Source organism: Danio rerio, chromosome 13, assembly GCF_049306965.1.
Source record: "Danio rerio strain Tuebingen ecotype United States chromosome 13, GRCz12tu, whole genome shotgun sequence".
Classification (NCBI taxonomy): domain Eukaryota; kingdom Metazoa; phylum Chordata; class Actinopteri; order Cypriniformes; family Danionidae; genus Danio; species Danio rerio.
Genome location: NC_133188.1, coordinates 9793849 through 9806619, shown reverse-complemented (window position 1 = coordinate 9806619; position 12771 = coordinate 9793849). Strand labels below are relative to the sequence as shown.

Below are 12771 nucleotides of genomic sequence, written 5' to 3'. Positions count from 1 at the left end.
ACGTCATACAGTGTTTCACAGCTAATAACTTCATAACTTGTTAGGACAAAAACTCCTTTTAACATGGAAAAGATACCTTTTATCACATCACAGTGCTGCGTTACTTGTAGTTATGATATAGTGTTAGATGTTAGTTATAAATGTAAAACTAGGGATCCTAAGCACACAATTAAATATCTAATATAAACTGATCTTGAAAGATAACCAATATAGTGACAATTTATTGTGCATCCCTGGCAGATCTGGCTACAACCACTGAGCATTGAAATGTTGACAGTTTGTGAACCAGAAGCACTTTGTTATATGTTAGCGTATGAATGTTACCTTGGTGTATTTGGTGTTCAGCAGAAGCTCTCGTTTAATTTCTTCAATTCTCTTTCTGTCCTCAGTGTTTAACTCTAAACTTTCACACCGACGACCAGAAACCTTCATCAGGATCCATTCTACGGAGACAAATTCAATCATTCAGTCACAAAGCAATAGTTAACTCAAATGAACATTGCTTTTACTTATTTGCTTTTGTTCTCCAATAAAAAATGAAAGGAGACATTTTAATTGAATCAAGGTCCTTGGTGCATTAGAACAAAGTAATAGGCTAATTACTAAGGTAATAATAGAGGTAATAATCGCATTGATTAGAGACTTTAGAAAGACCAAAACAACATTTCAGATGTTAAATAATGTGGTCAGTCCACTGGTTTGTTCATTAAGGTCACCCCATCATGCCTATTTTTGTTATCACATGATCTGTTAAAACAAAATCCCATAACTTTTTTTGATTTACATGCTGGAATTTATTTGGTAGATGTGTTTTCCTTGTAGTTTATGTAAATTTATTTTATCGGATAAAAAGTTTATCCTACTCTGTTGGCGCATAGTTTTTTTTTACGTGTATTTTCCAAATGTATGCACATCTTAGGATTTCCATTAAGCGTATTTATTTAATATTCCAAAATACGCATGAAAATAGGTGGATGGAAACGTAGTCAGTCTATCACTGTTTTTTTTTTTTACATGAAATTTCATTTCAGGGTTAACAGGGTGTCCATTTAAGAAAGCCACTACCAGTGATTACAAAATGCATACAGTTGACGTCAGAATTATTAGCCCCCTTTAAAAAATTTCCTTTGTTAAATATTTCCCAAATATTGTTTAACAGAGCAAGGAAATTTTCACAGTATGTCTGATAATATTTTTTTACTCTGGAGAAAGTCTTATTTGTTTTATTTCTGCTAGAATAAAAGCAATGTTTAATAATAAAAAAAACATTTTAAGGTCAGAATTATCAGCACCTTTAAGCTATATTTTTTCAACAGTCTACAAAACAAACCATCATTATACAATAACTTGCCTAATTACCCTAATCTGCCTAGTTAACCCAATTAACCTAGTTAAGCCTTTAAATGTCACTTTAAGCTGTGTAGAAGTGTCTTAAAAAATATCTAGTAAAACTTTATTTACTGTCATCATAAAAATAATTAAATTAAAATAAAAAAATCAGTTATTAGAGATGAGTTATTAAAACTATTATGTTTAGAAATGTGCTCTCCGTTAAACAGAAAATGGGGGAATAAATTTATCAGGGGGGCTAATAAGTAAGGGGGGGGGGGCTAATAATTTTGACTCCAACTGTAAATGACCATAAATCCTCTTAGACCAGGGATGCCTAAACTTTTCCGTATGAGGGGCAAAATGCCAAATATCACTGTGGGATAAAGATAGATATACTAAACTATTTTTGATTAAAATCACCATGGGAAGTTTACTAATTAATTTCCTAATATAAAAAAATAAATAGAAAGCTCTACTTTGAATTGTATTAAAGAGCCCCTATTATGGATTTTTGAAAATGACCTTCCATGTATTGTGTAACACATCTCTAAGTGAAGTGAAATCTCCAGGTAAGGCTTAAATCAAAAAGTGAGTCGTGTTTAAAACTATTGATTCATTTATAGAAGAGTCGATTCACAGTGCTTCAAATGAATCATCTTAATAACGAGTCTTTAGCCGTTTTGGCATGATGTCTATACAAAACTTAAGCCCCGCCCAATTGTTGCACGTGCAAACCTGGGAAAATTGAAACCTGCAGCCCCGCTCACAAACATTGCAGCAGATCCCGGTTGAATCAAGTCATGAGCACGCTGTGCTCAGCTGGATATTAGTGGAAGTGTGAGGGAAAGTTAGTGTTATTTTCTCTACCCAAAGATGTAACTGAGAGAAGTCAGTGGTTGAGTCTTATTTTTGAAAAAATACCTCAGCATTACAGCCCAAGCTTGTGCTGTGTTCCCTGTTATGTTTCTGACAAGTGCTTTTGGAATCTACACGCTTACAATGGGGGATTCATCGCTCGTTTGTTAAAGGAAGGATCAGAAAAGACTATTGAGGTGTAGGACTTTGTCAGAGCTTGACATGAACTATCGGTACATAGATTAGTGGATGATGAATCAGTTTCTTCCTCCATTTAACAAGTGTAAGTAAGTGAGATTAAAATGGTTGTCTCTTTGTTTTCTCTAGCTTGCAAACTATGTATTGTAATTGTGTTACCGCTTGTACTGTATCTGGTTAACTCTTTATATTCTCATATTGTGTCTAATGCCATGTTAAGAATGCGACACGTGCCGATTTGTTTACGGATTTAAATGCATTTGTGAGCTCGTGTTCCACTGCCGTTTGTCATTGCTATGGCCACCATCAGCTGTACCTACATACATGCATCGGTCAAGGTTCAATATATTGTTGCGTTTGCCGATGTGTGGATTAATACTGAATGTGTGTCATGGCTTATAATAGAGCAATATGCTAGTGTTTAACTGCACTGCTTTAATGCACTCCTGCACTACCTCCCAACATCTGTCCCTGAAAATCCAGGAGACTGGAGGGGTTAGGTTCGCGGGTAAGGTGTCTGAATAACACTGTTGAGAACCGGGTTCTGTTTACTGTGGTGTTAGTAACTACTATAAAGCGTGTTTTGGGCGGCCGATGCGATCGGATCCTATACCAATGTTGGCGACGTGGGGGTTTCAAAGACCTTACCAAAATGCTGAGGACCAGAGGGGTTTAAAATTACGGGAGTTTTCAGAGATAAATAACAAAATGGGTAAGCGGCTGAAATACAGGAGACTCTCGGGAAAAACAGGAGTGTTGGCAGGTATGCTCACACATACACTATGCACTCTGACTACTTCAATATTGTTGATTTTCTCTGCATTTCTTTCTCTGAACGCTGTTGACCAATTGGTCATCGGTCCAATCAGTACATATTAGCTTTGCGCTAAGGAGGGGTTAGGGAACAAATGAATCACTGAACGAATCATATGGGAGTCGCTTAATTAGGTAAAAATAAATTAGTATTATAAGACAAAAAAATAGTTTTTTGACCTTACATTCATATCAGCCTGTTGTTGGAGACCCCCAAAACCAAAATATGACCTTTTTTCAATTTATAATAGGGGCTGTTTAACTAATGCAGTATAACTTTTATAACTTAACTTATTACAATAAAAACACAAACAATCACATTTATAACACTGTGAAGTTCAACGCTGAATACTAATCATGCAGAATCTGCCTTTGCCTTGATTTGCTCACCAAAGTCTCTGCATTGTCCTCTCTCCAAAGTATGCACATTTTAAACTAAATCTGATTAATTTACACTTTACATTAAAACATTTCATTTCAGATAGCTTTTTTGTAGCTTAACAATAAAACAAACAAGTAAAAGTTTACATTAAATTTAAAATGACAATCTCTAAACCATTCTCAGGTGGCACGCGGGCCCTAGTTTAGGCATCTCTGTCATAGACAAATCAGTGTGTTTACCTCGCGCACGACTATCTTCTGGGTCAGCTGTGCTTGGTCGGCTTGTAACCATAGAAACAGGCGACTCACTCTGAAGGAGTTTGGCAACTCTGGCAGCCAATGAACTTTCGCTGCTGCTGTCACTCAAGCTTTCAGCCTCGGCAGAGACATGAGACAAACTATTCTCCGAGGAGCCAATCGGAGCATCCTCAGACGTGTCCTCCTCATTCTGTGGAACACTCACTGCAATCGAAGGGAGATTGATCTGTGTGCCAGATGTGGTTGTAGTCGGTTTTCCCTTATCTGGGTCTGCAGCGCTGCAGCCCTCAGGTTCAGCCCGCCTTGGGGTCACACGGAGGTCACGTGCCTTCAAACTTTCCTCTCTGCTTAAAGAGAGAGCAGCAGGCTTTACAGTTGTCAGGTCAATATGCTGTGGACCCTGGGAAGATGACAAGCTTCCTTTCAAAGCAGAGTCTGATGAAGAGCGGGTCAGCAGTAGAGAAAGGTTCCCACCAGCTGACAGAGATGTGTCAGTGTGATAACCTCGAGCGTTTCGTCCTAGCGAAACAAGCGACGTGTCACTTTCCGATAAGCGGTGTGAACCAGGGGAGGATGTTAATGATGATCGACCGGATACCAGGCTTTCTGCTCGGCCCAGCAAACGCCTGATTTCATGCAGTGTGCCAGAACCCACAAGAGAGTCATCATCCGCTTTTACCACTTCTCTAGGCCCTGATTCTGGGACTGGCAAACTAAAGCTCCTTTCACTTTCTGCAGCATCAGATTGTTGTAGGGTTGTTGAAGGATGTGATGTTGACTGAAGCTGTGCAGCATCTGCCTGGGTTAATATCACCTTTACACTGCTGTCAGTGGCTGGCTGGCTTAGCTCATGCACTGACAGGTGGTGTGAGACAGAAGCGCTGGATTCAGTTGAGTGTTGACTAGAGCTGGAGAATGTCTCCTTCTGAAGACTGTCCACTATAGAGAAATACAGATATATGGCTTTATAACCGAATAGGACTAGCTACACTATAGAAGCAATAATACTGTGCACAAAATGTAGTCTTTGGCTTACCTTCAGATGGTTGTGTGCTTTTGGTTGGTGTTCCTATGGAGCCTTTGATGGTGCATAAGTCAGTAGGAGAGAATTCAGGCTCTCTGATTGGTCCACGACGAGTAAAGGGATTTAGGATTGTAGAAGGTGATTGGTCGATACCCAAATTTAGGAGGTAGAGCTACAGAGATAAAAAAAGAACAATACTATTACAAAACTTTTGAAGGGGTCTGCTTTCTTTAGATAATTGTGTAATACATATGAATGCCACACATCTTTTATTAGCAATCAAACATATTATTGGTGTTTTTAGGGATACTAATTGGATTGTGAAGTACAGCAACCTCTAACAGACTATTTATTTTTAGTGGTACCAAGCAAAAAAGGTTAATTTTGAGCCCTGCAATACAATAAAATAATATTGTATAAGATATAACTGCTGCCTCATATTTAAAGACAATTAAACCTTTCTGTCAGACAGCAACAACACACATAAACCACTGCCTACAATGGATCATCAAGACGTCACGATTTTAAGCCTTCGTCTTTCTTAAGTGCTGAACTTACCGGGATTCTGTCTTCAATGTTGAACTCCCTTGTGTGTGGAGGAGAAGTAGGTCTGGAGGTCCAATAAGGGGCGTAATTATCCACCTCAAGACTTACTACAGAAGACGCAGCTCCCACTGATGCCCGCATACTCTGCTCGCCATGGTAACTGCCTTGAGAGCTGGAGAGAGTGCTGCTCAGGTTGACGCTCGAGGACACATCACTAAAGCGACCAAGACTGAGGAAAGGAGACATCTTGATGGCGTTTGTGTCCATGTGAGCGGCTGAAGTATTCATCCCTTCATTACTTCCACCTGAAATTAAGGAAGACTGATTGGTGGCCGGAACATCTTTAGATTGCGTTAATGGGGCTTGCTTGCTGAGTGTGCCTGTGTCTCTCTGAATTGAGGTCACCACAGAGCTCAGGGAGGAGTGAGATTGTGAGCGAATTACAGGTGAATCGGATGCCTGTCCTTTACACACACTTGCCCCAGCTTCATCAACACGACGAGGTGAGACGCTTCCGGAATGAGACGAGGAAAGTTGCTGAATCGATTGCGAGCTGGCATTCATACAAAGTGCCTGATGCTTGTCCCGAGAATCCATTTGGTTAAATATATCAGATCCCACATCCTGCGCTTTCTTCTTTAGTGACACACCATCAACTCCTTGCAGGGCCAAATTATCACAAAACGATCTGCTCGAACTCTGATTGGCTTTCCAGGCATCTACTTTTTGTAAGTAGCTGAGACTGGGAAGAGACTGTACTCTCCCAAGAGCCAAATGAGAAACTTGATCTTTCTTCTCTGTACTGGAGTAAAAAAGCTGAGTGTCCGAGCGAGATGTGTCAGCGGCTGTTGGATTTAAAACGGCCGGAGAAATGTGTTCGTTTGAGACAGAATGGGCATGCGAGACTGTTTGCTCAGTCTTTGGTGGTTTGCTAGATGTTGTTTGAGAGTACATAGAAGAGGAATGTTGGTCGCTTAGATCCAATAATGGCATCAAGCCAGTTCTGGACTGGTTGCTTTGAGGTAACGTAGCTGCAGAGGCAACAGCCTTTTGTTTGGAGTGTATGAGAGATGGTTTAGTCAATGCAGGTAGGGGTCTCGTGGGAGGTACTGCTGGTGTTGACTGAAACACAGGCTGAGAGCTCAAGAATGAGCCATCTGCTCCGATTAAACGACCACCAGAGCTCAAAAGAGCTCTCTGCAGACCTGGAACATGTATCAGATCTTCACCAGCTATGGTGAAAGATTGTGCACTGTCAGAACTTTTGTTCCCACCATGGAGCCTACTTGCTGGTGCAGACAAGGAGCCACTTGCAGTCAGAAGTTGATCGTGGAGATGATCTGCTGTTTGGTGTGTATCCATCTGTGAATCACGAAACGTTATATTTGACACATCTGAGCGAGCTGTCGAAACTGTAGCCTTCTGAAATGAAGATGTCAACGACAGTGAGCCCCCTTGTGGCTGCTCTCGGTCTGCTTGAAGATTGGAGGGACTTGTCTGGATTTTCTGAGTGTTCTGATGATTTGATCCTGGTTCAGATGGAGAAGAAATGGCACTACTGTTGCTAACAGCCACACTAATGTCCTCTTCTCTAAGCTCTAATAAAGGCCGAGCATGCATCCCCTCACTAAGCCGCTGAGCAGCGGTCTGCTCCTCTCCTTCCATATGTCTGTTGATTTTGTACTCATTACTATACAATACACTACTTTGATTTCCAAGTCCTCTAGAATGGTCATTATGCGACAGGCTGTGCTGGGACAGTGAACAGGAACTATTTTCACCCTCTGACAAGGCTGTTGGGACCTCCAAAGGATGCTCAGAAATCGTAGCCTGGTCATGAATACTAGTTTGAAGTTGAGAATCAACAGTTACTGCTTCATCTGAAATACTTGAACATCTCTCAGGGATAACCGAGAAGTCTGGGATTCCCCTGTGTACATGAGCACAACAGAAAATATATATAGTTTGTTAACATACTGATAGGATATTATTTCTTAGAGATGCACCGAAATTAAAATTCTGGAAGCACTTGGACGTAAAAACAAACAGAAAATGCATTGTGATTATTGACTCTTCGCTAAGTCTCGCTCTCATTAGTTACTGTTGCTTCACCTGTCAAGCTTTCGAGCCTGGCACGTCTATTAAAATATGTATTTGCCAGTGTCAGTTATTTCCAGGGATATAATTAGTCACTTTTGGCGAACAGGTGAGATATCAGAGAAAGCCAGACAGAGAAGGACTGCAGTATGCATACCAGGGGTATATTCAGGACATAATAGGCAACCGATTAAAAAATAATTTAATCAAAATTTAAGCTAGGTTAGCCTCATATGCTGACTATTCAACAGCTCAGTTCATGCACAGCAGGTGAAATTTAAAAATAATCTAATAACAAATTAAACTGTGATTTCTCTTTTTTTTTGCCAAAAAGTCTGATAGACTAATTGTAGTGCAATGAAATATATCGTTACTAACCAAAGAGGAAGCATAAATGGACAGTCCTTCTACATAATGCCTTCAAAGAAAGGGGATTATATTAATATTAATCTGACACCAAATATAAAAGCAGACACTAACCCAACTATAACATCGTAACAATGACTAAATCTCCAAAAGACGGATGAAAACAATGGTGGATTGTAACTCTAACATGGACATGAGGGTTATAAATGACTGAAAAACAGCTGCGGGTGAAGTATATTGATCACAAGTGCTCAGATTGTAATCACATTTCGGTTTTGTTCTGTTAATATGTCATTTCAAATATTCGTAGCTTGAAACTGGTGGAAAATGACTGGATTGTGTTGCTTTTACAGCTATTGTAAGGGCTTAAACGGAGCAGTGCTCATAAAATTGAACGGAAAAAAAAAGATAAAGACAGCTGTGAAACATAACCTGCTTTGTATTTTTGTAGGAAACTGAGTTTAGATCTTTTAATGATAAGAGGAGTGTGAGTTATTGACGTCTGTCACTGAATGTGTCAGGAATATCAAAAAAAAACTTAACCCCGCTCTTTTAACGTCCCTCACAGAGCTTGATCCATGCTGGCATTTCTCCCCTTGGATTTTAGGTTTTGGAAAGGGAAATAAATTCCACCACCCCGTCCAAACTTTTAGGATACTGGGTATCTGATTTGCACAATCCATATGCACAACGCTTTGGCTTGTTTCCCTCGCTCAAAAGCTTGACAGTCCTCCTGCACGTAGCTACGGCTGCTAAGCCACGATTGATGTGTGGCGGTTTTCAGGTGTGGCTTAGCGAAGAGTCAATACTAATAAATGATAAAATTCTGTATGACTTTTTTTAATAAAGATTTTTTTAATTAGATTATTCTGATTTTAAAAATCACAAGCCAATAAAATAAGAATATTTTACAATTATTGATAGAGTCGAAAGGCATCATTTTACCAGCGTTGTCATGACAGCACAGTTGCGCTATTGCAAGCCGTAGAAACAAAATGCTCTGTCAGGCTATTATTTGAATTAATTTAGATTTTCCGGTGAGCATGTGCAGTTTGTGCATAAATTAGTGTATGAGTTCATGAACAGAATGTCCAGAGTGAAACAAAGAAAATCTTTAGCTGAAAATATTAAGCTATTTTGAAATTTGAGCAAGTGCGCACGCTCCGCTGCTTTTGCAAACTGGTCTTTGCATGATGCAATGAAATTAATGGGTTTCAGCATAACTTTTTTCAACTTACATTTTTCAGGCATTTTCTCTTTTTGTCAAAAAACGAAAATGCCTTTAGTTTTAAGCTGTCAAAGATTTGGTGCATCCCTTATTATTTTTAATTAAAGAAAAGAAGGAATAAATGCCAAAAGTGTGGCTAAACAAATAGTACCGAAGAGGGACAAACTCTAAATCTGTTTCCTGAAAAACACTGGAGTTAGAAAGAAAGTTAGATTTGTCCAAGCAGGGAAGCAGAGGTAGCGCAGGTGACAGCTGGCTATCCTGAAACTCTGAAAAAGAAAATGAATTGAAATCATTAAGAAAGTTAAATTAAAACAACATATTTGAAAGTAACACTAAGGCACAACGTCATATACAGTAGGACTCAAACATCTGAAAAACAAACATCTTGCTTCTTTTTTTAAATATACCTTTAGTAATATAAAAAAATAAACTTCAAGCTGCATAAAGCCTAATAATGCTCTTCAGTGTGATTTGGCAATTATCCAAAGAGTATCTTGATATATTTGTTTTTAAGTTTTTAATGTGATTTCAGATCTTTGAAGCCCACTGTACATACACCAGCTCTCTTTACCTAGTTGTAAAATTTCAAATCGGTTCATCATTGGCTGTATACTTGAATCCTGAAGGTTATTAAATGGTCTTCCATCGTTCGCAGGGCCTGCATATGGTCTATCAACTTCTGAATCATGTATATTTTGTCCATGCTTTTGACAAGGAGTTTCTGCAGGGGTCTGGAAAGGTAAAACCATATATATTACTCATACAGCAAAGCAATTATACAATTAACAATTAAAAACTGCAATCTTCCTTCATTCAAATCATACAGAATATAAAGACACTTAAATAAAACATTACCTCTTATTTTTGGGTGAACTATCCCCTTACATGAGTCATAACTAGGGCCATACAGAATCTGCAAACATTTTATGCTATTTCAGCAGAGAATTTTGTAAAAAAAAATCTGCGGACTCATGAGGAATGATTTTATAAGTATCATAACTAAAAACCTAATATATGAATTTAAAAAAATACAATCTTAACTTTTATTTAATGTTTACAATGCAAATCCAATTAGATCTACTTATTGTTAACAAAGCAAGTCTCTCATATAATGTATCTACTAAAAGGCAGAACATATTACTTTACAAACTATATTGTAAGTAAATCGAACTATATTGTTACTGTAGATTTTTACCCAATCATTGAGTCTATTTATTTACTTGTGTAAATGGTTGTAAATTTATATTTATTCAGTTTTTAAATTTATTTGAGTAATAATATTGACTAATATGAACATGTTCATATGATTTGTTTACAGTACAGTTTGTAAAGTAATATTTTGTGTATTTTAGTAGAGATATTATTTGCCAGATAAGAGTATCTAGATGGATTTGCATTGTAAACATTAAAGGAAAATTTAAAAGCTATTATTTTTTATTTCATATATTAAGTGTTTAGTTATGATACTTCCAAAATAATTCCGCACAGTCGCAGATTTTTTACAAAATTCTCTGCAGAAACAGCAAAACATGTCAGCAGATTCTGTCTGGCCCTACTTATGACACGCTCCCTATATTTTTTACCATAGTACTTTGAATATTTGACTGAAATGAGATGTAAATATGACTTCAAAATCAAATTTGCATTATTCAATTGACTGTGAACAATGTTGTACTTTAATAGTCGCTGGATGCTAATATAATTTTGCTATTTTCAATGAAGTTAAATGCCTTACTGGTAGTTAGGCAGACTAGTGATATATACTCAATTAAATTAAGTTAAAAGACATCTCGTCCAACATTGTTCACCGTTAATTAAATTGTAGGCTCCTAATGCTGTTCTTGCATGATGTCATAAAACCAATTTTACTCTAATTTCAAATATGAATGTCTTGATTTAAAACATGCCACTTTCTCATATGAAATGATCTTGCATTTAATATTATGTAAAGTGATGTAATATCTATATAAATGAATCATAAGATTTTATTGAACTTGCTATTTATAACTATTATTATAATAATAATTAATAATTAACTTTGTATTATGTAGTGCTAAAACATGTGTAATCATCACTTAGACTAATAGTTTGTACAGAATTCCCCAAGTAAATAATGAAATAAATAAAAGAAGCTGAAATTGAGGTAAAGTTGGTTTTATATGTGCGCATTCATTCAGTGACAACTTGTGACATGCTCCCTATATTGTTTACCGTTGTTCTTTGACTATTCAAACTGAAATTACAAGTACGACTTCAAAACAACATTAGCACCATTTAATTGATCATCAACATTAATGTTGCTCTTTGATAGTCATTCGCTGCTAATATGATTTCACTATTTAAAATGTGCAAAGAATATTTTTCTGAATCAATACTAATAAGAAGAAAGTCTGAATGTGCGAATATAAAACCAACTTTCCCCTAATACTTTAAACACCTTAATGTTAACTAACGTTACTGTTTAGCCTGAAGTGGCTAACAGTTAGCCGATGGCTTTAAAGCTGTTACATACTATTCTGATTTCATGATTGTGTTTGAAAGCCGACAACATATGGTCATGATCATAATTTTATTGTCAGCAAACCACTGGACAGCCATTAGCGCTAACTTTGAACACAGCTCACTTGTTGCCATGCAGTGATAGTTGCTACAAGGTTGTCTCGATTCGTGAGCCTAGACCAATCATGTCGAAATTACATGAAAAGCTCGTACATTTAGAATGTTTTAAAACTGATTTTGTATATCTAGTTTTATTATATGAAAGCGATTTCCATAAACTTACATTGTTTACATCTGCAGCATCCCCAACTGAATCCATGTTGTGACCGTAGGTTGTGACGGACGCAGACGTTATCGCGCATGCGCAGTTGCAGATGTTTGAATTAACCCTTACACTGGCGGAAAATAGAAAATAATAAAATAGAAAACATGCGACGTATGTAAACGGCCTCAGTAACAAAATATAATATTTGTATTATGTATTATTTACCTATCTTAACGCGTGACATTTTTCTCAGGAACCCACAGAGAAGATGAATGGGTAACATGAGCAGTGTCACTCACTTTCATAATGAATTTGCTATGGACGTTGCTATGGAACAAAAATAAACCGCTTAGTGGCGCGGGAAGAAAGGTAACTCATTTATTGTGTATGTTTTGCAACAAAATACGATACAATATGCAGTTAATTTAACAACTGTCTACCCCAAATGTGAAAGTGTGTTCTGCACACCAGGTGCCAAAAATGATCCTCTTACTTTTCACCAGTTAAATAATTGTTTAAGGGTTTAAACAGTAGTAACCAACAAAGAAATCAAAGTAGTGTAAAGCTTTTGTTATGGTATGACTGGTTATCATTATTGTGGTAAATCTTATTATTTTGCAACAAATCTCTTGTGTTTCGATTCTCTGTCTGACTTTCGAGTTCATTGCAGATATACCTCCTTTCTCTTTCCCATCACTTCTGTGAACTGTAAAGTTTCAAAATTATTTCATTATGCTGCTAGCTTGAATGGTTGCATCCTATCCTACGTAAAATCTGAACAAAATAAAAATAATATGTTATAAACGCACTCATTTTATGCAGATAGAAGACATTAAAATAAAAACCTTAAAGTATAATCGTTTTGGAAAACAAATAATAATCAGATTACGTTATAAATACGTTATA

At 37.2% G+C, this 12771-nt stretch overlaps 1 protein-coding gene across 4 annotated transcripts in view; it reads right to left on the bottom strand.

The window, feature by feature from the left end:
• The window catches only part of alms1 (ALMS1 centrosome and basal body associated protein), a 37564-nt gene extending 25606 nt beyond the window's left edge, over positions 1 to 11958 (bottom strand). For all 4 annotated transcript variants that reach the window (XR_012389154.1, XR_012389155.1, XM_073920687.1 and 1 more), the window contains exons 1-7: positions 11884 to 11958; positions 9673 to 9832; positions 9250 to 9367; positions 5420 to 7337; positions 4874 to 5033; positions 3820 to 4776; positions 325 to 443 (exon numbers count right to left, since the gene is read on the bottom strand). Coding sequence is in view for 2 of the 4 variants with exons in the window: in XM_073920687.1 (XP_073776788.1) it covers positions 325 to 443; positions 3820 to 4776; positions 4874 to 5033; positions 5420 to 7337; positions 9250 to 9367; positions 9673 to 9832; positions 11884 to 11919 (3468 nt within the window). In the remaining 2 variants the exon portion in view is untranslated. The remainder of the gene's footprint in view (positions 1 to 324; positions 444 to 3819; positions 4777 to 4873; positions 5034 to 5419; positions 7338 to 9249; positions 9368 to 9672; positions 9833 to 11883) is intronic.
• Positions 11959 to 12771: the final 813 nt, after the last annotated feature.